The sequence below is a fragment of the Ictidomys tridecemlineatus genome, chromosome 1, assembly GCF_052094955.1.
Source record: "Ictidomys tridecemlineatus isolate mIctTri1 chromosome 1, mIctTri1.hap1, whole genome shotgun sequence".
Lineage (NCBI taxonomy): Eukaryota > Metazoa > Chordata > Mammalia > Rodentia > Sciuridae > Ictidomys > Ictidomys tridecemlineatus.
This window is the reverse complement of record NC_135477.1, coordinates 1,051,247-1,078,704: the sequence shown is the minus strand read 5'-3', so window position 1 is coordinate 1,078,704 and position 27,458 is coordinate 1,051,247. Positions and strand designations below refer to the sequence as shown.

At 54.6% G+C, this 27,458-nt stretch overlaps 1 protein-coding gene across 3 annotated transcripts in view; it reads left to right on the top strand.

The window, feature by feature from the left end:
* The first annotated feature begins 20,484 nt into the window (after positions 1–20,484).
* The window catches only part of Lrrc27 (leucine rich repeat containing 27), a 41,333-nt gene continuing 34,359 nt past the window's right edge, over positions 20,485–27,458 (top strand). The window contains exons 1-3 of one of the 3 annotated variants that reach the window (XM_078023917.1): positions 20,485–20,663; positions 22,360–22,617; positions 25,472–25,602. In XM_078023917.1, coding sequence (XP_077880043.1) covers positions 22,408–22,617; positions 25,472–25,602 — 341 coding nt within the window. In that variant the 5' untranslated portion in view covers positions 20,485–20,663; positions 22,360–22,407. The remainder of the gene's footprint in view (positions 20,664–22,359; positions 22,618–25,471; positions 25,603–27,458) is intronic. The other 2 variants (XM_078023923.1, XM_078023912.1) reach the window with 2 other exon arrangements.

Here is a 27,458-nt window from a genome sequence, read left to right as displayed (position 1 = left end):
AAGTGAAACTGACCTCCCCTTCCCTGGCCAGCTCCTAAGCAGGTCTCCCCTGGTGCTCGCTCTTCCAGGCCCCGTTTCCACTCAGGGACCTTATTTATGTCCCCTTGCGTACTGTCAGGCTCCCCACTCCCCTCTGGTCTAGTCACCCCACAACAGCAGGGCCAGACCAAGAAGTCCTCACTGTGCAGCTGTGCCCAGCATGGCTGGTCACAGAGCTCCACTCCCACCGGGGGCCAGCCACACGCATCCCGACAGTCTGCTTGGACCTCTGCCTTAGCTCTGGCATTCCTGGAAATGTGTCCTAAGGTAAGAGACACGTGCCCTAAGCTGGCTGTGCAGAGGTACTCCTGTCCACAGAGTTGATGCTACTCTAAACACAGAGACATCAAGCAGGAAATTAAGTCAACAGGGAAGATCACGTCCACACGGGAAGACAGCAAAGCAGTGATCTGCCCCTTGTGCCTCAAAATCACAAGGAGGCTCAGGGAGGAGAGTACCCACACCATGCCCTGAGACCTAAGACGACCCACAGCATGCCCACACCCAGCAATTCAACCACAGGGTCTTGAGAGAGAAGTGGAGCCTTTTTAGAACACCCACAAAATCTGCTACCCTGCTCAGGGTGAAAACGGCTCCTGTGAACTTAGCCATCAATGCTTCAGACTGCATCTCACTACATAAAAAACTAGGTTTCAACACAGCAGTACATGGTGCACATCCCCGCTTCTGTTTAAAAAAAAAAAAATGCAGCAAAGGTGTGTTTCTACATGGCAGCAGGACTGCATCCAGATTCCCAGGAGTCTGGGACGTGCACCACAGCTCAGGTTCCACAGAGCCTGGCAAAATGCACGGAAATGAGAAAAACAAAATTCCTTTCTCCTTAGTGTTTTCATTATAAAAGCAGTGACTGGAGAACTGGGAAGCCCCTGTCCCAACTCCACTCTCCCAACCAAGGGTGCCAGGCATCGCTGCCTACAAGGGCCTCGCTTCCTCCCAGTGTCCTGGGCCCAGCCAAGCCCCTCCGTGGGTAACCACTCCGAACTGTAAGCTAAGGCCACGGTGGGTCTGAGGCAAGCAGCCACGCCCCTCCCCAGGCTACTCGCCCGAGGCCCTCTGCATCACAGGGACACAGAAGCAGAGGAGTGAGGGGCTTGCCCAGCTCCCTGCAGCTCTGTGGCAGAGCACAGAGGAAATGAGGTTGGTAGCAGGTTCAAGCCCAGAAGAAATGGCACACAGAGGGACATGGGGCCCACGGGAAGGAAAAAGGAGCCCTAGAGTGAGGAAGAGAAGCAAAGAATTCCACAGTGCACCAAAAACCTGCCCAAGAAGGAATGAGGCTCTGGATTCCCCAGGGAGAAGCAAGAACAGAGGACATTTAAGCTCTTACATGTCGTAACTATACTTTTTAGTTGAAATTTACCTGGCACTTAAATTGCCCTCCTATTTTCTTTTTTACTGTTTTTAAATTTTTTCTCTTCATACCAATTTGATATATTAATTAGGTGTTTTAATATAAAAAAATTCATCAGAAGGCCTTGCATTACCATGGCAACTGTGCAGTTCCTGTACAGGCAAGCCACCAGCACAGCACAGCCACAGCTTGAAGGCTGGCTAGAGTGGGGCCAAGACTAGGGGAGTGACTGTGTCTCCCAAAAACAGAGGGACCGGGCCACAGCCTCTTCCTGAACCAGGCGTCCTCGCCTGTCCAGACTGTATCGTGAATCCATGGTCTTCACATTCAGGGCACACAGCCCTCTTTGATAAGTACCAGGTTATCTCTCAAGCTGTCTGTGCCCTACCAACAGCACAGAAAAGTGACACTGAGTGTCGCCCACCCGGAGAATGTGCTCAGCTGCCACCAGGGCCAGGCTTGACCTCCTCATCTCACTAAAGCCCAGTTAAACACCAGCGGTGTGTTCGGTGTGGGGATGTGTCCCTTGTGCCCAGTGATAAGCTGGTGACAGTTACATACACAGAGAGCAAGCTCTGTGAGCCAGCACCAATTAACCACCCCACACAAAGCCCAGAACACTCCGTACCTCTGCCATCCTACTACAAGCAAATAAGGAGGTGGGAATGAGTAAAATAATTCTCAAATCAGACAGCGAGTACCATAAACAGATCCTTTGCTCTCTTTGCCTTCTGAATGATCCTTGGATTCTGAGATACAACACACTGAACAAGCAGGGAAAGTCTACCCCAAAGTCTGAGGGCAGTGCTGCACCACATTTCCACATCTGCTGCCTTGGAGAGGTGACACTAAGACACAGGGGGCCAGCAGCAGCAAGCACTGAGTGTATGTTTCTCAGACCTCTGTCATCCTCAGCCAGAAACTAGATGTAGATCTCCTTTCTTATTAGCTCCTGCTTCACTCTGGGCTTTTTACACTTTGAATATTAACGTTGAAAACAAAAGCACAACCCAGGAAATAGTCATCACAGTGAGCTCTGCTGTCCCAGAGCTCAGAACACAATGACAGTCCACCCCAGAACACACTGCGTCTGACAATGCTTTGCAGAACCCCGCTCCCCTGCCGACCTCTTCCGCCGAGGCCTGGTGAGCCCTGGCCAGCCACCCCACCCTGTCTCTGTGAGAAATGAGGGCACGTGCATTCACACTGGCCTGAGGTCCTGCTGTAATTTCCCATAGTGCTTAAATTATTTATTGGAAATAAATAGTCTGGGCTCTTGAACTGAGCTGTGCTCTTAAATTATAAAAAAAAAAAAAAAGAATCCATCGTATCTCTGCAGGCTGCCTACAAATGAAAATGCAGTCTTCAACTATTTTAAGAAAATGTCAAAAAAACATCAAATGTGTCATCATTGTACCATTTAAAATTATCTGCATGACAGCTGTAGGAAAAAAAGCTATATGTTTGCGTGTGAATTAAGCACAGTGGCCCCAAGGCGCCCCTGCACATCACCTTCCCATGGGTGCTGTCAAAGGTCACCTGGCAGAGCCCCAGGAGGTGTGCAGTGCACAACCAGCTGCCTGACGCCTGTCACCTTCAGAGCCCACCTCAGTCAGGCCACATTCCCTACAGAAGGACTTTACAGAACACTGGCTCCCCAGAGGGCAGGTCTTTGCACAAAGGCGAGGCCCTGGCTCCACAACACAGCCCAAAGCAGAGGCCCGGCATGCCACTGGCACTGCACGGTCACCCTGGAGACTGAGAGGGGCCAGCTCCCCAGACACACACCTCGTGCCACCTGTGGACAGGCATTTCACTTCTGAGAACTCGGCACACTACAGGTGAGCGCCTCCTGGAAAGGCAAGGAACCAACCACTCCTGAAACACTGCCCCAAGGAAAATGAAACCTTAGGTGCTCCCCACAGTTAGCTGCTGGGCGCCTAAGCTGAGAGCCGCCCCCAGTGCCCATTGACCCTCATCTAGCAGGACCCGCCCAACACGGCTACTCCCGCGGCGAAGCCACTGGTATTCAGGACCCAGCAGTGGTCCGCGAGTTTCCTCAGTAACCCAGACACAGTCCTACCCGGGCGGCTGTGTCGAGACGCAAAGAATGTCACCCCCACATCCCCTTTGCGAGAGGGCGCTAGGTCTCCAAGCTGTCCCTGGTCACACTCACCGTCCTCCTTGTCGTCAAACACCGGCCTCCGCGCGGTGGCCGCCGATATGGACGACATGGACATCCTCTTCTTCCACTTGCTCCACGGAAACAGGGGGCGCGGCTGCGCTCGGGCATCGCCCGCGTCCCGGGCCCGGGGCTGGCCAGCGGCGGGCGGCGGCAGGGCCGGGGGCGCGTCTGGTCCAGCGGGGCGCCCTCGGCCGGGGGGCGGTGACCCTGGGGGCGCAGTGGCACTGCTGCCCCTGCGCTCCGCGCCGCTCCTCATCGCAGGGCCTGGGTGCGCGCCTCTGCCAGAACCCGGAGCATGGCCCTCCCGCCGGGGCAGGCGGGAGCGGAGAGGACTCGAGGGGCCGGCGGCGCCCGCCTTGCGCCCAGCCTCGGGCTCTCGCTCGCCTGGGCAGCTCTCGGCCCCGAGGACTGCGAGCGCCCGGGCGGGCCGGGGCGGGAGGGGTCGAGGCGGGAGCGGGGTGGAGCCCAGCGCCGGGGCGGGGCCGGGCGGGGCCGGCGCTGGGAGCGGTGCGCGGAGATGGGCGCACGCCGGGTCTGGGACCGAGCAAGCGTGTCCGGTCCGCGCGGGTCCGCGGCACCGCCGAGGAGGCGGAGACAAGAGCCCGGGAGGACGAGCGAGGATGCCCCAGCCGGGCTGCCTCGGAGGCCCAGGAAGGCCGGGATCTCGAGAACTGTGCTGACTCCGCCAGTAAAGGCAGCGGGGAGCCTCCTCCGGTGTGTGGCGACCGTGGGGGCTCGGGGTTCCCTTGGCCTTCCACTCACACTGCCTTCGTGAAAAGATGCCGCCCGGGGACTTTTGCCAGCCGATCGAGGGAACCTCGAACTTCAGCCTGAGACCTTGGGCTTTGCGAGGCCGGGCTCTGGGACGCGGGAAGCGGCCGCGCGGGGCCCGGGTGCGGTCAGGTCGTGCAGCACTGCGGCGTGGGCCAGGCGCGATCCCGCTCTGCTGCTGCAGGTGGCGCGCGAACGCGGCGCCCCCAGAGGATGGAGATGAGGGGCGGGGACTGGCCCGTCAGCCCCGCCCCACGAGGGCGGCCCGGACCCGGTTCGAAGGAGCGCGCGCGCGCGCGCGCGCCCAGTGTCGAGGCTTCCCTGAGCACGTGCGTCCGCGCTGGCTGGTTCCCTGTGCTGGATCATCTCCCAGCCTAGGTACTGGTACCGTTCTCCCCGCCCCGGTCTGCACCCAGTGGAATCGTTCAGGTCGTCCAAGGTCCCATGGCCTTCCGGAAATCTCATACCAACTGGGCTCTGCACGGCCTTTGCAATTATCTGAGAGTCTTGGGGCGTGGTTTGGCCTCGGTGCATCTCTGTCCCTTTGCAAAGTCAGGATGAGACCGTGGGAAAAACGCGCTCAGCAATTAAGAGGCGGCTCTCTCCGTAGCGCTTAGCTTCCTGTGTCTGTTGCCTTGTCACTGCGCAGTCAGTTGTCTAGCTTTTGGAAGGCTCTGCCTCCTTAGGTTCTGCCTTGCAGCCAGGCCACAAAGCCGGCTGTTCTGTCCAACTTACGTGAAGCCCTAGTAGGGTCACTCCTGGAAGAGCTGTTGCCCGCCCCTGCGCCCAGGTCCCCTTTCTTCACACAGTTCATTGCAGGGCTCTGCCCTCCCTACACCTTTGAAATTCAGTGTGGCCATCTAACCTGCATGACCAAAGAAATATGAGCACAGGTGACCTGTGTCTTTCTGGGCCCGACATTTCAGGGGCTAAATCCTACTGTCCACACTTACACCCTTACCAAGAGGGAACTCCCATCTCTTGGAGAAAACCATGGGCCACCTCCCAGCCCACTTGAGCATAAAGAACAGGGAGACATCTGCTGCTTTGTTAAGTTACTGAGGTCTAGAGATTTGGGGGTGTTTTACTACAGCATAGCCTAGGTCAGCCTGAGGACTGGCTCCCCCAGCCTCCTTACCTACCTGGCAATTGCCTGCTCCAGACAGACCCAAGTGAACTTCCAGCTCAGAGGCAAGTTCTGGCCTCCCTGGAGAGAGCCTGGTGGCTCCATGCTGAGCCCTCTCCATTCTAACACCATGCTGAAAGCACCAATGTCACCCCTGCAGAGAAGGTGAGTCTTCCTTGTGCCAGAGCCAGTGCAGGAATGCTTCTAAGAGGGCGGGGCATTCTCCAAGGTGAAGTTCTGGGGGTTCCCTTCTGGAAAGGGACAGGGAAATCAACAAGGGCTGTGAGCTGCTTGACAGCCCCCAGGGTCCCAGCCTTCACAGCATGCTCTAAGTCCAAACTTTCCTCTGAATGTTTCCAGCTCACAAAGTCCCAAGGCTCCTCGTCTAAGTCAGGTACAGTAGTACCCCACCCCATCAGAGTCACACTTTCTGTGGTTTCAGTTGCCCTCAATCATTTGCTGTCTGAAATTATTAAATAGGAAATTCCAGAATAAACAGTTCTTAGGTTTGAAATTGTGAATCGTTCTGAGCAGTGTGAAACCTCTTACCATGTCACTTCTACCTGCCCAGGACTTGAACCACCCCTGCTAGTGTACCCATGCTGTGTATGCTATCCACCCTTGACTCACTTAGCAGCTGTTTCAGCTAGCAGGTAGATTGTCCTGGTATTGCAGTGCTTGTGCTCAGTGACCTTATTTTATCTTAATAGTGACCATAATGTACAAGAGTAGTGATGCTGGCAATTTGGATATGTTAAAAAGAAGCTGTAAAGTGCTTCCTTTAAGTTAAAACTGAAAGTTCTCGATAAAGTTAAGTAAAAAAAAAAAATGTATGCTGAGGTGCTAAGATCTATGGTAAAAGTGAATCTTCTAACCATGAAATTGTGAAGGAGGAAAGGAAAGTTCTGCTGGTTTTGCTATCACACCTCGGTTTGCAACATTACCACCAGTGTGAGAGTTCTTACTTAGTTGAGAATGAAGGCATGTGTATGTGTAGAAAATATCAGCATACACAGGGCACACACATCCTCGGATTCAGGCATCCACTGGGGTTCTTCAGATGTTCGTCCTCTGAAAAAGGAGGGACAACTGTATGGGGGAGACTATGGCTGTGATCCATCCTGAGGTAAGATGCCACTCCATCTGTGGACCTGGAACCTTAGAAAACAAGTTATCTCCTTCCAAGCTGAAAGGAGACAGGAATAAGAAAGACACCTTTCCATTCCAAAGGAAGACAGGGAGGAATCCAAGAGCTGCGGTCCTCCCCTGCCCCCAGGCAAGTTTGAACCCTGCAGGGGAGGTTCCGCTGAGTTCCAGGCCTGGTGAGAGCCCTGCAGCTCAGCACTCCACTCTCAGCCAGAGGAGCCCCCAGCAGTCTCTGGGTCTTCCTCACCGAGGTTCTCCCCTTCTCGCGAAGGGCAGCACACAGGTGCGCCCATTGCCCACTAGCAGTCTGTTGGCACTCCCTCGCTTTGCCCTGAGTCTCCCTTTAGGTCCAAGATGGCCACCTTTCTGCTGATTGAGCATTCCCCAAAGCCTGTGAGTCTCCTCCCGGTAACTAGGAGAGTGCTCCACAAATCTTCCTGGATGCCCGTCTCCAAAGCTTCTGCTGAGGGAGCCCAGTGGAGGAGTCGGGACTCCAGCCCAGTCCCTTCAGCAAAACGTGCACTGGTACACCCTCAGCCTCAGGGGGACAGCGGGATGTGCCTTCCCCACAGTGAGCTTCCTGGTGTCAGCATCCTTTGCAAGGCAAAGAGCCTCCGGGATCATTTAAGCGCTTCCTTGTGTTTGCTTAGCAGGTCTTCTTTACCTTACCTCTTTCCTCTCACATTGTAAGATGAGCAGCAGGAGGACACTAGCGCATACCTTTAACACCTCTTTACCTGGGAATCTCCTCATCTGCGTAGCCACATTCCTCAGTTCTGCTGTCCACAGATGGAAGAGTGCAATCCAGTCCAGTCTTGTGCTGCTCTTTTACTGGGAGAATTTTCCTCCAGTTTCTAATAAGGCTCCTCATTCCCACCTGCCCTACCAGAAGCATCTTCTTGTCCTTATTTCTACTAACCCTCTCTTCCAGGTCTTTCAGCTGATTGGCCACAGCCACCTGGATCATCAAGTATCATCCTTTGCTTAAAGTTGACTGGTCAGAGATGTTCTTCGCACCTACAAAACACCTTCACAGAAATACCCAGATTAGGGCCTGGGGTTGTGGCTCAGTGGTAGAGCACTCACCTAGCACGAGCAAGGCCCTGGGTTCAATCCTCAGCACCATATAAAAAATAAATAAATAAAATATTGTGTCCAACTACAACTAAAAAATATTTAAGAAAGAAAAAAGAAATGCCCAGACAAGTTGACACTTAACACCAATCCCTGCCTGTGAACGGAACACTTGCAAGGAGGAGCGCCTTGGGGTTCAGATAGGGGCACTTGGGGAACACTGATGAGGCAAGGATGTTGCCGCTTCCCGCAGATGCACCTTGTCTCTGAAGAAATCAGCCTTCCTCTGCACCCAGTTTTCCTGGGACTGGGACTGGGACAGAAGACACATCAAGCAGTGCCACTTCTGGACCCACCCCGACCAGCCTCTCCCCTCCAGGCAACGAGAGCATCAGATGGCAGGGCGTAAAGGGGCCTGCATGGAGGAGGACAAGCTGCTCTAGGGGGAGCAGCCTTCCTTCAGAGACAGCAGACCCCCCCCCAATCCGGGAGCAGGAAGGGGGACGGATTCCGGCTGGCAGCACTCAACCAGTGTGCTCAGAATCGCTGCACCGAATCTCACAGTGGTTGTGCCAAGTCTTCTCTCCCTCCTATTGGCCATCTTTACATCTGTATTGAGGTATAATTTACAACTATAAAACCCATCCCTAGTACATCAAAAGAAATTTTGTAAAATATTAAGACCAGAGGATGTGGAGGAGCTCTGTGGCAGGAAGGTACTCATTTGCCTGGGCTTAGGTGGGGATCCCTGCAGGGAGCTGGCCTTGGGTCATCTTGGATATTGCCCCAGAGAGCTATGTAGGGGCAAAGTGATCCTGAATCAGTTGGCTATTCCCAGAATAACTCCACATAACCCGCCACCCCAGGCCTAACCAAGCATCCTACTCAGGTTGCCTCTGCAGGAGGCCGTGGTTTGGCTGATCTTGGCTGGGTTTGGCCAGGCTGGATCCAGTTCAGGTGTCTTCTGTGGGTCTCTTCTGTGTAGTCACAAAGGTGCCTGTGGTCCCCTGTAGAAGACATTCAGGACTTACCCTGCTGGCACTGTATCTGACATCCTCTTGGACAGCTAGGACTCCCTTGGCATCCTCTTCAACATTCCAGAGGCCAGTCAGGGCCTGGCCAGCATCCCTTCTGCTAACATCCCCTAGGCAACAACCCATATGGGCAGAGGTTGAGAACATCCAGGTACTCAATCATAAATGGCAGATGGAGACACAGCCCTCCCTGAGACTGCTGTGAGCAGGTCTCCAGGTATAAATAATAATAAAGAGGAGACAAGGTGCAGAGGCAGGGAAGGTGGCGGATACGCCTCCTTCTCCAAGCAGCCACGTTTATTTATACCAATAGGTTGCATTAGGTCATTAGTGCCATAACCACATTATTATTTAGAGTATCAGTGAAGTTGCTTATTCTGCAGTTACATTTCACGGTTACAATATGCAATGTCAGGGGCTTTGTGCAGTCCTCAAGAAAGTCCATTGTCTGAAGTTACTGTTAGGTGGGCAGCTTTTTTGACCGGTGACGAGTCCTTGCTTCCCTGATGTTGAAGAATAACACCAAGAAGCACGCCGAGGCAAGGTCAGAGTAGAAATTAGAAGTTTATTAAAGGACAGCAGAAAAGACTTCTCCCAGAGGAAGAAGGGGACCCAAGAGGTGGAATCCGTGGAAGTGCGGTTGTCTCCCCTTTTTAGAGTTCTTTCAGTGATGGAATGCAGGTGGGAAGGCCCGAGGGGTGGGACACAGGTGGGCCAAAGAAGTAATCTGGGCAGGAAGGACTTCATTATCACTTCTTTGGGATGGACTCTGGCCTTGGGCTTTCTCGGACTTCATTAACATTCTATGAGTTGTCCTGGTTTCCCGGAATCATTCCCAGCATGGCCTCCATTTTAGATTTCACTCGGTATTAGACCCGATTGACCTAACGACATTGACTACCTAACTTTAAATCTGGCTTCAGCTCCAGGAGCACCGGAGCTTGGTGAAACACTGTAGTTTTCTAGCAAACAAGTTCTTCTATTCCTAGGAGCTACGTGCCTAAAACTAAGGTCGAAGCTGATAAGACTCTACATAGAAGGCATTACTACAGCAACCGGGCATCCTAGGCTTTGCACAGAAACTTTCCCAGCACCAAGCATGCCACAGCCCTGAAGTCATCAGGGAGACCCCAATCCCTACATCAGGGACCCCTCTTGACCACCTTTGTCAAGGCAGCAGCAGCCTTGGATCCGGCCATGACATCCTGTCTTTCTGGTCAGGTCAGGCCTGCTGCCCCTGATCCCCTCCCTCCACAGACCAACCCAGTCCACACTGAGGGAGCCAGAGCAGGGGGAGGAGAGAAGTTTAGCCACAGCCCCCGCCCCCGGCTGCCAGGCGAAGCCCCCTGCGCTGGCAGGGATCCCAGGTGACGCTGAGCAAAGCCTGCAGCTGGGGCTCCACAGACCCGCCTGGACGTTTTGCCAATGGAATGGAAATATCCTTGGGAGTGAACACATGCAGGACTTTGTGATGCTCCGAGGGGCTCTCTCTGGAAGGTTCTACCAGGGAACCCATCCCAAGGCGGGAGGGTGAGTCTGGGCCAGTCATGCTCAGCAGGCACACGGGGTGGGGTGAGCTGGTGGCCTCCTACAGATGTTGATGGCCCTGGGGATACAGCTGTGAAGACAAGGAGTGGGAACAGGCCCGCTCACAAGAAGGCAAAGTTGGGGTGCACCACAGGACCAGTGGGCCAAGAAGACCGGGGGGTCGGGAGCTGCATTCCAAGAGGAAGAACAGCCAGGCCCCGCACAGGGGTGAGAGGCTGGGGCATGACAGAGGTGAAGAGACATGGGGAAGAGGGCCACAGTGCCAGGGCACTCACGGAGCCCAGGGTGCCAGGCAGTGACAACCACTGGCCACTAACCTGCAGCCCTGCACTAGGAAACCTCACAGTCACAGGACAGGGCTGGATGGAACAGCTCCCAGAGGACAGAAGGTGGCTGGCAGGGCACCTCTGGAGCTGAGAGTCAGACCCACGCCTGCAGCTGAGATGGATCCCGTGTCTGCCGTGGCGTGGCCATGACCATAGTCCACCTGCCATCGGGTGCAGCTCTGCTGGCTTATGTGGAGCCCATGCATTCTCATATCTGGGCTGCCCTTTCCTTTTTCTTTTGCATGGTTTAAAAGCAGCCTGTGTTGGGACATCGGATATTTTAGTAGTGACCAATGATTAGGGCAAAGCCCAGCTCTGCCCCTTAGTAGCTCTGTGGCCTTGGCAAGTCCCTTAACCTCTCTGAGCTTGAGTTCCTCAGGAGTACTCATCAAAGGGCTGGCTCCAAGTAAGCACCCCAAAGGGCAGGAAAGTGAGGTTTGAATGCATCTTGTTTTTAGTGAGCTGGCACAAGGCTTGCCTGCCATTTTTTCTCCTCATGAAAATTCCTGATCTCTGACCTTAGGTTTGTCCAGACGATCGATCTCTGCCCTGTGCCAGGCTTTCTGTGTGTCCTCATTTACTCCTGCCTTACTGTTGCTGCCCCTACTTCCAGTTTACCAGTTGGGGTTCAAAGCAGGGGGTTTCGAGGCCATGCTGATGGGACGCCCCAGGTCCTGGCCTCGGGCGCAGCTCCCTGGCAGGGCAACTGTGAGTCGCTGCAGCCCGGGCCCGGGTTCCCCAGGCCACCTTCAGCTGTCTTGCATGGGACATGGCATGGGCTCCTCGGTGGCAAGGCTTCCGCCCTCAGGGCCGCCCTTTCACAAGCAAACCCCGACTCCAGGGTAGCCATCCACATTTACTCCTTGGGCACGTGCTGGATTCAGAGATCTTCAGGGTCCAGGGTTGGCAGGGGTGTGTCTTCCAGGGAGAACACTGGGTGGGTGGGGATTGTGCAGAGCACAGTTCAGCCTGGGCTGGTGCCCCTGCCAGGCAACCACAGGGAGCAGGTGCATCTGTCCCCACCCAGCAGCTGAAGCATGCAGAACTGACCAAGCCACCTCCACAGGCATTGTCCTCTCAGGAGGAGCCACTCCCACTGTAAGTCAAACCTCAAGTGCAGAGTGCCCCAGGCTTGTCAAGGGTGACAACCAAGAATCCTCCTCCTCCTGGCCTCTAGTCCTGCCATTGCTTCTGAGGCAGTTCTACACAAATTCTCCCGACACCTTTAGACAAAGGGGCCTTGCGACTTCCTGTCCTTCTAGAGTACCGAGTTCGACCCTCTCTTCAAGATGGGCTTCCTACCTGAGGAGCTGTCTTATCACTTCTGCAGCCACAACCGAGGCCTTTTCTGCAGCACGGTGTGGTCTTTTCTGGGTGTGGAGGAGGTACCGTGGCTGGGGAAAGCCACCTGCCACTGCTGGGGTCCCTTGTGGGAAGCGTAGGTCTATCCAACTAGGATACTGCTCCAGAGAAGAAGAACCACCCTGCCTCTAGGGTCAAGGGCCATTCCAGAGGACTGGTCATTTGTGTGCCCAGGCTCAGCCCAGCATCCGCCCCCTGGGAAGCTGCCCATGAGACCAGCGAGACGCTCCACTCAGCACCTGCCCAGCACAGAGTCCCTGTAGATGCGGAGCTGTGGGGACAAGGGCCTCTGCAGCACTGCTGTGCCGCTCCAGCCTGGCCTTGTGGGCTCTGTGGACATCTGGCTGGCCAGGGGCCCATGGATGCCCCTGCTTTTGGTTGAGTTTCCCAAATATTGTGAGCTTTGCTGGTTCCGTGGTTCTGAAAAGGGTCCCCACGGAGATATATGTCTTCTGTTAAAACCTGGCTGTAGTGGGAGGACCCCAGGCCTGTCCTCTGCATGGCTGAGCCGAGGAGGAGGTGGGCTGCCCTCCTCTGCCTGCCGACCAGCAGGCAGGGCACAGGGGCGAACTCATGACCTCCCTCGCCCTCAGTTCCTTCCATCAACATCAGGGTAGTGCCCCGACTTGCTGGCATTGTGGAGAGGACTCCTTGATGCCAGGCCCTGGCTCCTCCCCGGCCCCACTCACTCTCTGTGCCCAGCCATTGGCCATGACCCTGGAGCCCACGATGACTGGAGGGGCAGCCTAGGACCAGGCATGAAGCCACAGGTGTCCCGCAGATGTGCCGCGAGTGCTCCCTGCTCGGTGCACTGCCCTTCTGTCACGTAACAGTGGGCGCAAGAGAAGGGCACGTCTGAGGTGGCCCCCCTAACCAGCTTTGTCCTGGGCTCCACCACGGTCCCCCATCTCCCTGGCTGAGTGACCACCACCCTCTGACTCTCCGGCTGCCATCATAAGTGCCATGGATCCAGTGGCTTGACGCCACCATCTTGTTTTCTCAGGATTCCAGAGGCTGTGAGCATGACCCAGGGGTGGCAGGGTCCTGCCCGAGGCTGCTCCTTGGCTGGTAGAGGGTGTGTTCTCTGTTCTTCATTCAGTGTGTGTCAGTGTCCCAATGCCCCCTTCTTAGGAGGAGTCCAGTGCTCTTGGATTAGGGGCCAACCATGTGGACCACATTTTACTTTAATGACCTTTTTAATGGCCATTTTCAAATACAGTCATACAGAGAAGCTCTGGGACTTCAACACAGGGACAGACTGTCCCTGACCAAGTTCCCCAGGCCCCCTGATCCCTGTTGGACTCAGTCTCTACCGGGGCCCATAAAGACTGGAGCCACCACCAACATGGCTCCTAGCAGCCACAGCTATGTGCCCAGCCTGCCTGGGACCCCAAGGCTGCCAAGGGGGCTTCCCATTTGTTCCTGCAACACCTGCAAACAAGCCCTGGCTCCCAGCTCTGTGGAGGCAGGGGCCTAATGTCCATGAGGGCCAGTGAACAACCAGCCCAGCCTCATGTGGACCAAGCCCTTTTCCCTTTTTTGACAGTTTTTCTTTTCTTTTCTTATTTTTGGTACTGGGGATTGAACTCAGAGGCATTTGGCCACTGAGCCACATCCCCAGCCCTATTTTGTATTTTATTTAGAGACAGAGTCTCACTGAGTTGCTTAGTGCCTTGCTTTTGCTGAGGCTGACTTTGAAGTTGTGATCCTCCTGCCTCAGCCTCCTGAGCCTCTGGGATTAGAGGCATGCGCCACCACTCAGCATCTTTGAGAGTTTTTAATTACCTGACCCCCCTGAGCTCAGCTTATCTGCCCCCACCCCTTCACTCCTCTGCAGCCCTCTCCCTGCAAATCCAAGCTGAGTTCATGCTGGACTCTTCCTTACTGCAACAGAAACCACAGATTTGCCAAGGTCTCGGCTTGGCACCAGAATCACGAGCCACCACACACCTTTGTAGGTTCAAACAGCAATTCTTTATTCCCGCTCTCATACCGCCTCCACACAGGTCCAGGGGCAATCCCCTTCTGCCGTCTGCCTGCATAATTCACCTACTCCACGAGGCTATCTCCAAATCCCATTTTAATCTCATGAGAACTCAATGGGAACAAGCAGCAGGAACATCCTAATCGCAGCAATAATCTTCAACCCCCAACTTCCCTAAAACCCATTATCTTAAACTGGCAACGCCTTAAACTCAAGGAGCCGGTTACTTCCTCAAACCTGATCAGCTCTAAACCCGGATCCACCTTGGTCCTTGAGCAAGGTCACCTTATTAAAGCATGCATGCAATGTCCCATCGAATGTCCTCTAAGCAGCATGGGGTACGCTTGGCAAGGAAATTTCGATGCGTCATTCCTACTTGGTAATGGCCCTCAGCACAGATTGACCCTGTACTGACCACCACTCTAACCATGCCTGGCCTTGCTCACCTTTGACAGCATGAATAAGGGCACACAGCTCAGCCTGTCACACCCACCTGTGCACCCGCTCATCTCTTGCCTTCCCTCTCCTCAGCCTCGGGTTGTCTCCTTGATTTTTTTTTCTTCTTTATTTTTATTTAGTGTGGTCCTGGGGATGGAACCTGGGGCCTTGCATGTGCTAGGCAAGGGCTCTACCACTGAACCACATGTCCTGCCCGATTTTTTCATTTTAGAATTTTACAGTCAGACTTGCAATCTGTCATTTAATTCTGCTTGCCTTTAAACATCACCAAGATGGAGAGGTCTCTTGCAACCTGTCTTACTCTGCTGGTGCTATCCCTTCCAGACTGTCACTGCTCGTCACTGTAGGCTGTGAGAGTGCCATCTTCTGACTGCGTTCGGTTTACTTGCCCTTCATCTTGTCCTAGCCCTTGCAGTTTGGTTTGGTTTTGGTTTTGACCAAAGTGCACAGCCTTGCTTGGACACTCTTGCACCCGAGCGCTAGTACATATCCCCCCGGCCTCTCCAGAAAAGAGTCAGGAGCCCAGTGGGGTCATCACCCCACCCAGGAGTTCCCACGGACCCCCGCTTCCAGCAGAGGGACTGCGGACTCACAGACACATGGGGATCATCGGCCTTCTTGTTTTGCCAAAAGAAAGGAAGCTGATGTCCCTCTTTGGATAAAGTCAGATTTTCCGGTAGCTGGTAAAGTAGAGCATCTATTTATGTATTTATTGGCTATTTCTTTATTTTCCTATTATGAGATTTTGGTTCCTATTTAAACGTATCTGTTATTTGATCATGTTGTAATGATTACAGGAGTTCTTTATATAATATTCTTTACTGGATTATATGTTCTGGATGTTAATCTTCATTGGATATAAGAACTGCCAATACCTGCTCTCGTTCTGGGCTGCCCTCTTCTTACAGCATCTCTTAGGTGAACAGGAGGAGTACTTCTAGTGCAGTGATTTACCATATATGTCTTTATGGTCATTGCTTGTACATCTTGTTAAAAAATTCTTTCTTACCCTAAGAACAAAATAAGATTTTCCTATGTCTTATTCCCCAAGAATATTTACAGAATAAGCTCTCATGTTGATGCACAACATGCCTCTTGTTAGACCAGGATCCAAAGAAAAGACCACTGACTCCAATTAAGACAAATTAAAGCAAGCTTATTGTTTCAACCGACCGGCCAGGCTGCCTCTCCCAACAAAAACCGTGGGAACAAGACAGCATTGCAGCTTTCCTGCAGCCCAGCTTTAGAGCCCAGAAAGTTACACAAAGGGGGGTTACAGATAACAAAACTCTGAGGAGCATCACACAAAGGCTAGTTTATATTTTGCTGGCCCCGACATCAGAATTTATGAAGGTCATTAGAGCCTCAGAGAGGGTCGTTGTCTGGCCAGGGAAGGCCAAGATTGATGAGGCGTCACTAAAGTTTCAGAGAGGGCTGCTATCTGGCCAGGCATGGGTGAGTTCAAGGCACGGGCAGGCATTCCAAGCAGGTTCAAAATTTGCAGTAATTTATAGTAAAGCCGAAATTTGCTTTTCATGTCTTTGTGGTAAGATGGCTCCCAATTTTAAGAGGGAATCAGACTGCATCTATCATCTAGAAGAGACTGCAGGCCACTGATGTGTATCTCAAAGGATTCACAGAGGGAATTCCCCTGTGTCACCAGGGGCAGGAGGCAGAGAACTGCCATCAGAGAAGCTCTGGGGACTTCTACACGCCAGCAGGCAGGGAGGGGCCCAGCAGCTGCAAAAGCCCTTCTGCCTGGTATGCAGGGACCTCTGAGCCTCTCTCTAGAGTCCTGGGGGTGGCTCCCAGAGCACCTGCACACCCAGCCCTGCTGTCCTTGGCTCGGGGCCAGTGGGGCTGTGCACCCCTCTCTTGAGCACAGTCACTAAATCCCAAAGAGCATTCTTAGGAACCAGTGGACCAGTTGTATAGTTCTGGCTATAAAACGTGGTCCCTCTGAAGCACAGAGGCCAGGCAGAAGGCACACCTCTTTCCCAGCTCAAGGGCTACTCCATGTCCAGCTGACCACCTGTTCCTTCTGGGGACTAGGGTTCTTTATTTCCTACCATTTGCCCCTCCTGAACTCTTAACTTTCTCAACTGCTTCATTCTGGTTATGTTTGGACCTTAAATGTCCCCCAGAAGCCTGGGCTGCAGAGTTGGTTCCTAGCCTGTGGTGGGAAGCAGTCAGCCTTTAAGAGGTGGGGCCCGGAGGGAGGAAGTCAGGTCACAGAGGGATCCCCTGCAGGGATTTTGGGATCCCCACAACTTCCTCTCTCCTTTTGCTTCCTTGGCCACGTGGCCCTGCTATGATGTGCTGTCTCAATGCAGGACCGTGGGCTGGAGCCTGACTCTGGGAGCCAAATCCATCTTTCCTGCTTTTCAAGTCTGTGTCCCAGTGATGGAAAGATAAACTGTTTCATTATCCTTCTGGAACTTTTCTTACCCTTACCATAGACTCCACAGGTCATTTTCCACCTGTCAGCTCCTCCTAGCTTAAATGTGTCTAAGGGCAGACCTGACACAGGTCTGGAAACCGGCCAGGGAGGGTGGTCCTGTTGGGGCACCTGTGCTGGGTTGCTTGGTTTCCTGTGGTGCAGGTGGGGCAGGGCCTCAGGGTTGGCACAGACTTCTTCCTGCTGTCCCCACTGGTAGGCCCACACTACCATCTCAGGCCCTTGCCTCCACTGCCACTGACCAGGGCAACTCCTGGGACAAAAGGAGCTCCTTTCCGAGGGGCAAGGGGACACCAGCTGGAGTGCACAAAATAACTGCTCCTCAGGCTCCATGTTCTGACCCCTCACACTGTGACTGTCAGGTCACACGTGGCAGAAGGCACTCTGCTCATGTGATTAAGCTAAAGATGCTGGGAAGGAAAGAGAGGGCAAAGGAAATGAAGGCACATGGACATGGCACATGGACATGGCACAGGGCGGGGTGAGAGCGGAGCTACACGGTCTGGCTCCAGTCTCCAGGCAGAAAACCAAGATCCGGGTGAATGAAGAGTCGCCCTTGGCAAATGAGTTCACTCTTGGGCTCATCGGAAAGATTTGCACAGTGTTAGCACACTCCTGGGAAGCTTCACCCAGGACACCAAAGCCGCAGCTCCTTTGGCCTTCGTACTCCGCCCACTTCCTGTTTCCTGAAACCACTGGAGTCTGGCCCAGTCTGAGAGGATGGAAGGACAGACACCTTTTCACTGGGGTCCTGGCTCTTTCTGAAGGAGGAGACAAGGTGTCCCAGCTGTCCTTCTGTGCCATGTTGGTCACTGTGAGCACAGCAGAGCTGTTTGGGGGGCTTTGACCATCTTCCAAAGAATATTTTCAGGACACACTGAATCTTTGCTTATTGTCCTTATGTTCAATTTTCTATAAAGTAGATTGCAAGTTGTTTTTTAATTAGTTGCTCTTTTTTTGATGTAGAAGAGTATTAATTGTTGGGAAAATACCAAGCATGACGACAGTAATTTCCTAAGAGATGTGAAGTGAGAACAGCACAGGTGAGTGAGACCCTTCTTCTGGGGGGGGCAGCATAAGAAGCCATGCTCAGGGGCCTTCCCATGGTCCCTCACCCATACAGACAATAGATAATTGTTAAAAACAAACAAACGAACAAAAACCCCCCAAAACAGCAACACTTATACCAAAAGTAAACTAGAATCATAAAACAGAGGGAGGCCCAAATACAGGCAGAGGTGCCAGGGACGCTGTTCCTCAGGAGGAATGAGATCAAGTGCTCCCGGAGGAGCTGGCAACAACAGCCAGGAACTCTGCTCAAAACTAGGCTGGAAAGGAAGCCAAGAAAAAGCCACCTCTGCGCAGTTGCCCGAGGATCAAGCAGAGAAGGACCTCAGCCTAGCCCAGGGCCATGGGTGGGGCATGATTCCCTGCAGCCAGGCTGAGCATCCACCTGACCCTGCAGGGCACCTGCAGGACCCGGCACACAGCCAGGAGCACCCAGGAGGGAGACAATGCCAAACCCTGCCTGCCCTGCAGGCCTGCATTCCAGTCGCAGTGCTGAGAGGTAGGTAACAGGGCCAGTGGCCAGCAGATGAAATCAGCATAAGGCATCAGAGTTAGGGGTGAGTCTGTTCAGGAATCTCATGGTGGATAAAGAAAGAAAACATCAACAAAAATTAAAAAGAGATTATAAAATAAAACTGGAGGAGACAAAATAAAAACAAAAAAGAAAATCAGAACTGCAAAATGAGGTCACTATAAAAACAAAACAAAACCCCAGAACCTCAGTAGATGAAACAAAGTCTGACTGGACACCAGAAGGGATGTTTAGTGAACAGTCCACCCAGAGCGCAGACTGACAAGCTTGAGCAAGGTGGCTCTGAGACGTGGAGAACAGAGAGGCATCCACCAACTTGAGAATCAAGGTCAGGGTGGATAGACCATGAAGGAAGCCATGAAGGAAGGCTGAGAAGGGGCCAGAACTGAGGGCATGGATTCAGAAGGGTCACATCAAGTGCTAAGCAGCGTCAAATGAATTTGTACTCAGAAACACTGTAATGAAATTGCAGAACAGGACACAGCAAGGGAAGGCAGACCCCCTGCACAAAACGTCAATTACGTGCAGGGAGCAGCAGCCAGGGACTAATGTCTTAAAGGTTCTGATAGACGGTAGCTGTCAACAAGAAACTCTGTACCAGCTAAACCATCACTTAAGAATCAGATCAAAATGAGGACTTGGTACATTCACAAACTTAGAACCACCCACATCACATGTCAAAAGATGGACCAAAGGTGGCATTGCAACTGGAGAAAATGTGAGGCCAGAAAATGGCAGAATGTTTCCACCTATAACTAGTCATTGATTACAAAATGCCACGTTGTATTCTGTACCATGCCTGTGGGCTCCCTGGTCGACCACCTGGAGCCTGCCCACTTAACTGCAGGAGTAAATATCTGATAAATGCCTGTTGGCACAAACCTTGCAAACCTGTAACCAAAATATTCAGGGGTATACAACTGCTAGTATCTCTGCAATGTACATGGGGCGTGGGGAGGAGTGCTGGTAACAGTCAGTTGATCAGTCAGTTTGGTAGACACATTCACTGGGTCCCTATGTCCCCAGTTTAGTACTCTCTTGCGTGCCAGTGGACATTGTCTCCTGCTCTGCTTTCCATTCCACAAGTGTCCCTTCAGTTCCGAGTGTTTGGATGCTGTGTTACTGTCCTGCAGTCCTGGAATTCCCCTCTGCTTCCTTCCGGCAGGCCAGGATCACCTTTGCTTCCACCACCTGAACCATTGCCTTGAGCATGTTTGCGCGCTGGTCTCGGTATTTGGGCCACCAGTTAGTCTGTTTTCGGTGACCTTCCTGGGACCTGACCATGTGCTCACACTGCCCTGGGTATGACACAGAGCATATGAAGAGCTGTGGAACTTACTTAAGATCTCCAGTGATGTTCCCTTCCTCCTGTGTCCAGGACCATCTCGGTGCCATTGGGATCTGACTGGATCAGCAAGTGGCCTCAGAACATCACTGAAGCTGTGGTCACTGGCCTCTTGACAGCCTCACTCAGTAGTAGAGCCTTCTGACGTCTCTGCCAGTTAGGCGGTTGCTCATGAAGAAAAGTGACCCTACAGCCATGCTCGGCCTGATGGAATTACCTTTGTTTTTGTGTGTTCCACCTCTCCAGTTTCCATGGGCGGCGTCCGCAAGGCCTCACCCGCCTCACAGCAGAAACCCGGCCACCGCCCGCGAAGCTGCCAACGCCCGGGGCTCCTGTGGCTGACCCGCTGGCCCTGGACCGGCCCCACCCTCGCCGCGCTGCCCCCACGCCCTCGCCCTACCTTTCCCTTCAGAGCCCCGCCCCCGCCCCACCCCGGCCCCTCCCCGCCCCACCCCCGCCCCACCTCGGCCCCTCCCCACCCCACCCCGGCCCCTCCCCGCCCCACCCTCCTCCCGAGCCCCGCCCCACCCACCCCTCCTCCCGAGCCCCGCCCCCGCCCCACCCCGGCCCCTCCCCGCTCCGCCCTCCTCCCGAGCCCCGCCCCCGCCCCACCCTCCTCCCGAGCCCCACCCCGCCCTCTCCATCGCCCCTCACCGCCCTGTAGAAGACGCGGCGCGCGCAAGCGCAATATAGCGCCCTCTGGGGCTCGGCGCCCGCAGGCACCCCGTAGCGCGGCGTCTCCAGGGCGACCGCGGGCCCAAGCCGCCTCCATTGTTGGCGGCGCCCCCTACTCTCAGCGGCCGGGCTGCGGGCGTGCAACAGAAGGATCCGCAGGTAGGGCGGGCGCGAGGCGGGCGGGGCTGCAGGACGGGCGGGGCGGGGGCCGGGGGACTCCAGACACAGGCGGGAGAAGGCGGGGCCGTCCGCTGCGGGGCGCGGGGTGGCTGCTGAGCGGGGTGCGGCTGCGGGATGTGGGGGGCGAGGGGCGGCTGCGGGGCGGCTGCGGGGCGGCTGCGGGGCGGCTGCGGGGCGGCTGCGGGGCGGCTGCGGGGCGGCTGCGGGGCGGCTGCGGGGCGGCTGCGGGGCGTGGTGTGCCTGAGGGGCGGGGTGCAGGGGTGCTGTATGTGCGGGGCGTGCCTGCGGGGCGGGGCACGGTGTGCCTGAGGGGCGGGGCACGGTGTGTGCCGACGGGGCGGGGCTGCGGGGCGTGGTGTGCCTGAGGGGCGGGGCTGCGGGGCGGCTGCGGGGCGTGGTGTGCCTGAGGGGCGGGGTGCAAGGGTGCTGTATGTGCGGGGCGTGCCTGCGGGGCGGGGCGTGCCTGCGGGGCGGGGCGTGGTGTGCCTGAGGGGCGGGGCTGCGGGGCGTGGTGTGCCTGAGGGGCACGGTGTGTGCCTGAGGGGCGGAGCTGCGGGGCGTGGTGTGCCTGAGGGGCGGGGCTGCGGGGCGTGGTGTGCCTGAGGGGCGGGGCTGCGGGGCGGCTGCGGGGCGTGGTGTGCCTGAGGGGCGGGGTGCAAGGGTGCTGTATGTGCGGGGCGTGCCTGCGGGGCGGGGCGTGCCTGCGTAGCGGGGCGTGGTGTGCCTGAGGGGCGGGGCTGCGGGGCGTGGTGTGCCTGAGGGGCACGGTGTGTGCCTGAGGGGCGGAGCTGCGGGGCGTGGTGTGCCTGAGGGGCACGGTGTGTGCCTGAGGGGCGGAGCTGCGGGGCGTGGTGTGCCTGAGGGGCGGGCTGCAGGGGTGGTATATGTGCGGGGCGGGGCACGGTGTGCCGACGGGGCGGGGCTGCGGGGCGGGGTGTGCCTGAGGGGCACGGTGTGTGCCTGAGGGGCGGAGCTGCGGAGCGTGGTGTGCTTGCGGGGCGGGGCTGTGGGAGGTGTGGTGCCTGCGGGGCCGGGCGGGGCTTCTGGGCAGACTTGGGGGGGTGGTGCCGGCAGCGTGGCCTTCCGCAGGGGCTTGGGATCAGGCTGCGCCAGGCCCTGGTCTCCTTTCCTGCAGAGACTCTTGGGCTGGGAACTTGAGACATTTCTCGACCAGGCCAAATGGGGAAAATAGAGGCGGGGCCATCCTGGCATATTTCAGCTGGGGTGTGGACGTTTTCCCTGTTGGGTCTGTAGCGGGCTGAGGCCTGCCCTTCTCTGCTAATCACCAACCACCTACTGTGCAAAGGCCAGGATGTCCTGGGGAGCTCCTGTTTGCCTTCATGCAGTCCTGGCTCCCCACTATGTGCGCGCCCTTGGGGCGGCTCCTTCACTGACTGGAACCCCTCCTCCTCCCTAAATGGGAGTGACATGAACACGTGTCAGTAACCGGGTCGTCCATTAGATGTGCATGTAAGACCCATAAGCATTACAGAGTTGATTATCAATGCTGGACAAAGTGGAGCTGTGCCTCACCGCTAAGATTTGGGTGAGCCACAGTTCTTAAACTTGGTGTTGAGCAAAGGTGTTGCTGGACAATTAAGATCCAAGGTTCTAATTTCACCTTCTGTGTCAGTGTGATTGGCTGTTGCTGGGTCTCCCCTGCCTGTGTTTGCAGGTGACTCCAGACCAAGGAGGATGAGCCGTGGCCGCTGGAGGGCTACAGATGGAGGGAAGCTGCACCTGTGGGGCTCCCGCTGGGGCTGCTGAGGATGCAGAGGAGGGTGCTAATGGAGTCAGTGGTTTGCCTGCCTCCCCTTCCAGAGATGTTCATAGGATTATTGAGGGAATCATCTTTTCTCCCTCACCAAGTTTGGACTTGAGTCAAAGTGGTCTGCATCACATGGGAGAGGTCTTCAAAATCCCCAACCTTCAAGTAAGTGGCCGTTCCTTGGGATGTTGTCACACAGGTGCTGTGCAAATAAGTGGAGCACCCAGCCCTGCGCTTGCTTGCTAAGCATCTTGCTGTTTGGAGAATATTCTAGAAAGAGGCAAAGAAGGGTTAATTGGGCTTTCATATTGCTGATCACAACAAAGAGAAATCGAGATATGGGCCATGGCAAGGGCAGTGGTGCATCTGCTCACAAGAGGGAGCCCATCCTGCAGGCCATCACTCTCCACCAAGGCCCCATGGGGGAGGCAAGCACCCAAACATCTTTGGTCTCTTATTTAAAAAACAAACTCCTCCAAAGACCTGAGCAGTGGAACAGCAGTTCAGCCGGTTTCTCCCACTGCTTTCCCTGTTGCTGATGTGACAGCCATGGCCTTGGTGCTGGGCGCCTCCTGAGGGCAGTGCCTGGGAGTGCTTCTGGAGCACCGCCTTCTTAGAGCACAGCCTGGATGCAGACCTTGCTCCCCCCAGCAGTGCCAGCCCAGCTGGAGTCACGAGGTCCCTAACTTATTTGACTTCATCTGGAGTCTGGGATTATTGTGAAGAGCAGCCATAATGTACATGAAGACAGTGAACATTGTGATGTGAGTTGACATGCCCAGCGGTTTCACGAAAGCTGCACTTTGGCATTTCAGGTGGCGCCTGCACTGCTGAAGCCTGCTTGCCAGTTTATGTTTACCTGTTTGCTGCCAGGGCCGGCGCTGCTCTTGCTGTTCTTTATTAGCACTGACCTCTGAGGGCTTTGCCAGCACAGGGACCCACCTCATCCTGTGATGGGCTCCTGTGTGTGTCACTTGTGATGAAGCAGATGTCGAGCCCTGAGGTTCCCATTGACTCTGTGCCTACAGGAGAGGAGGAAATTCCAAGTCCTTCAGCTTAATAGAGAAGTGTCACAACTGTTTCCCTTTCGTAAGATAGATAATTTTATTGCCATGCCAACAAATCAGTAAGTGAGGTAACCACTCACAGATGCAGACTCTTAGGGGTTACAGGCCACATTTTGTAGCTATAGAGCAATCCTTGGCATTGTAGGTCGCACTTCCAGAGATACTGGTACTCAGGGGACATGTAAAGAATGCTCCACCTTCACACTCCCAGGACCTTGAGGCAGGGAGAGGCCACACACTCTTCCACCCACCAGCTTCACATGGGGTAGTGCCTGCATTTCTGGGGGTGCTGGGAAGGAGTCCTCTTACTGGCCTTCAGGAGGACCTGTGGTTTCGGAGCTGCACACTAGAATTGGCTGGTACCGACAGGGCAAGCACAGACTGGAAGGGTTAATACTCTGCTCCAGCAGCTGACCTGGGAGGGTCCTGCATGGAGGCCTGTGTGTACACGCACAGCTGACCTGGAGGCACATACTGTGCACTGATGGCCCCACTGCTTTCCAGAGAGCATGCCAGCTGCCAGCAGGCAGGAACAGGGGTTTTCTAATAGGCATATGATTTTCAATGCATTTATAAGGAGCGTGACTTTTCTAGTCAGTGTCTCGCAGAGGCCTGTAAATGGTTTGGATTTGGGGGCTTGTGGAACTATGGTATACAAGGAATTGCCTGATTGCCCACTGAGTAGCAGACAGTGTAGTGGCAAAAGGCCCAGGATCACAGGCACTCCCTGATTGGGGCACACCCTGTGAGGTGGGGCCCAGCAGCTGTGGCGAGGACACTGGAACACAGAGGTTTCAGAACTTGGTCAAGGCCGCATAGCTGATAGGTGTCAAGACCTAGCTTTGAGCCCAGCTGTCTGGCTTCAAGGTCATGCTCTGAGCATCTGTGTCTGCCTCCTCAGTACACCTAGGTGCAGGAGGAGATGGGTGTAATAATGCTAATTGCATGATGTTAAAAATTCCTTTCATCTGGCTATTATATGATTGTGCAATTAAATACACCTTATTCCCCCCTTGTCCAGAAATATTAAGTAGAAAATTTGAGGAATAAATAACTCATAAGTTTTAATGACTTTTATGAACTGTACAGTATGGCTAGATGGTTCTGTTATTTCTCTCTTTCTTGTAGTTGTAGATGGACAGATTGCCTTTGTTTTGATTATTCTTATGGGTGCTGAGGATCGAACCAGTGCCTCACACATGCCAGGCAAGCGCTCTCACTGGGCCACAGCGCAGCCCTGCTGCTGCTCTTGGTTGTGGCCCTCTTACATGCCTCTCCATGAGTCCCACCTTTCCTTAGGTGTGTGTGTATTGGGGGATGCACGCAGCACATATGCAGTACTTTTCGATGGTTTCAGCCTCCCTGTGGATAGGTGGGGACAGTTGTGTGTAGGTTGTAGGTATACAAGCAGTCTTGCTGCCACCTGGTCTTATCCATGATGGTGACTTGGATGTTTCTGAGCTGATGTGCCACACTGTTCTGAAATGGCTTCTGAAGGGACTTCTGTGCATCCATCTATCATAAATAGTGCCATGGAAGACCCCTATGCCTCTGTCCAGCAGCTTTCCCTTAGCCATGAACTTGGGTGGATCCCCAGGACCCGCTCGTCAAGGGAACAGTTCACTGGGCTACCCAGAGTCAGGACGCTGAGTGTGGAGCCTAGGAGGGAGAAAATGGTCTGTGAAGTCCTGGGTGAATTTGGTGTCAAAAGGTACTTCATTGAGAAAGCAGGTACTTGGCATGGCACACAGAAGTCACTCTCAGCTCTGAAAAGAACTCTGCTCTGATTCTGTGTCAGCTGTTTAAATCTATAAGGGTAAAATGTCTTGTTACTTTTTAATGTGCCACACATGGTAGTTAGTATACTGTCTTTCTGAAAATGCTTTCTTGAATAAACCGTGCTTTGAAATTGGGTTGGTTAATGAGACATTTTCTGTTCTTTTCTGTGCAAGCAATTACATCTTCAGAGGAATGCCCTCTGCGTGATTCCTAGAGATTTCTTCCAGCTGCTGCCAAACCTGACTTGGCTCGACCTCCGGTACAACAGAATCAAGGCGCTTCCCCCTGGGATTGGCTCTCACAAGTGAGTCAGAGTTCCTGTTGCCCTCTCTTTAGGCTGCATCAGTGCCTGCTTTCCTGGGGTTACTTTAGAATGGAGGTGTTAGATCATTTTAGAGCCGGTCGGAGGTGTGCTGTCCAAAAGCACCACACTCTTCTAGCTGTGACTGTGACGGCCTGGAGGCCAGTGTGCAAATCAGAGCTGGGGGCGTAGTAAGGTCTGGAGCATCACTGAGCTTGGAGCCTACAAGGTTGGATCTGGAGTGTCCCCCAGAGGCTCCTGTGTTGAGGCTTGGTCCCAGGCAGCAATGTCCAGAGGCAGGGCTTTGGGGAGGTAATTGAACCCTACAGGCTGACCTTGTCAGTGGACCAACCCATTGATGGGGCATAGCTGAATGGACACTGGGAGGTGGTAGACACTGTAGGAGGTGGGACCTCGTTGCAGGAAGTGGGCCAGTGGGGGTGTCCCTGGGAGAATGTCTCCTGTCCCCTGCCCCTTCCTCCCTCTCTGCTTCTTGGATGCCAGGAGGGGAGCCCTTTTCTCCGAATGCCCTGCCATCACCACAGGCCTAAAAGCAATGTGCCAGCCGACTGTGGCCCTAAGCCTTTGAAACCGTGAGCCCAAATGCTCCTTTGAGTTGTTCTCCTCGTGTATTCATCCCACAGTGGGGAGCCAGCCCACAGAGCCCATGTTCTCAACTCATTTAGGGAAGTCCCAGGAGGGGTGAGTGGAGAGGGAGCAGTGGGACTTGGCCTGAGCCACACCATGAGGGGAGGCTGCAGGGGCGAGAGTGGAAGCAGGGGGATGGCTGGGAGGCCACTGCAGCCGTCCATGCCAGAGGCAGCACCTGGCCGCGCTTCGGGTGGGGTGGAGGTGGGGCTGGAGCGGAAGTGCCGTGTCCTCCCGACTGAAACACCCAGGATCACTGCAGGGGAACTGGGCTGCGTGAAATATCCACACAAGAGACAGACTTTTTTCTTTGTGTTCATGTGACAGCTCCTCTGACCTTAAGGGTCCCCAGAAAGAGAGCGGGCGAGCATGTGCTGAGCCCTTTTTTGAGGAGAAGCCATTCAAATGAGGCCAGGGGTCAGGTTTCAGGGGGTTGAGTCTGGCTTCCTGATGTCTGCTGTCAGCAGGTTGACTGACGTCTAGGAAGGTCATGCTCAAAGGCAGAGCCAGAGAAGGGGACACACAAAGGGCGTTTCCAGGGAACATTCTGTCCCAAGCAGGGCAAAGGGGTAACATCACAAAGGAACAGGTGAGGGTGGTTCAATCCATGGGGCGACCGGCCTACGTCTGAAGGCGTGTCCTCAAACTTCCAGGACTGGAGCAATGTGGTGAGGGTCAGAGCCTCTCGGGCTCAGGGAAGGAAAATACGAATCATTCAGACTCGCTCCCCACAAGGAAGAGGGGCGTCTGGAGGTGACCCGAGTTCCTACACCATTGTGTCCCCAGTGACTGTGTCATGGAGGCTGCGGTGCAGCGCCAGGGTGAGGCTTTTGGAAGTAGTTTAAGGAGTGCTCTTGCTCCATGTGGCCATGAGGAGTGCCCATCAGTCACTAGCCCAGTCTGATGACAGGCTAGTACTGAAGCAGGTGGGGATGCCTGGAGCACTGGGGGGCGTCACGGGTGGACCCAAGAGGAGCCAGCATTTGAGGCAAGGCTGCCCAGCAGCCTCCTGTGCCTCTGAGCTGGTGGCTTCTGCATTTGGGAAGGCTTCCTGCCTCACATGGCCATCAGCCTCTGTGTTTGGATGAGTGAGTGCTTTTTGTTCATAAATTATCTTAGCCTCAGCACTCAGTTCGGGTGAGTAATTGCTACTCAAGAGTAAAAATAAACTAAAGCCTATTCCTGCAAGTACACTTCTTCCTAAAATAAGC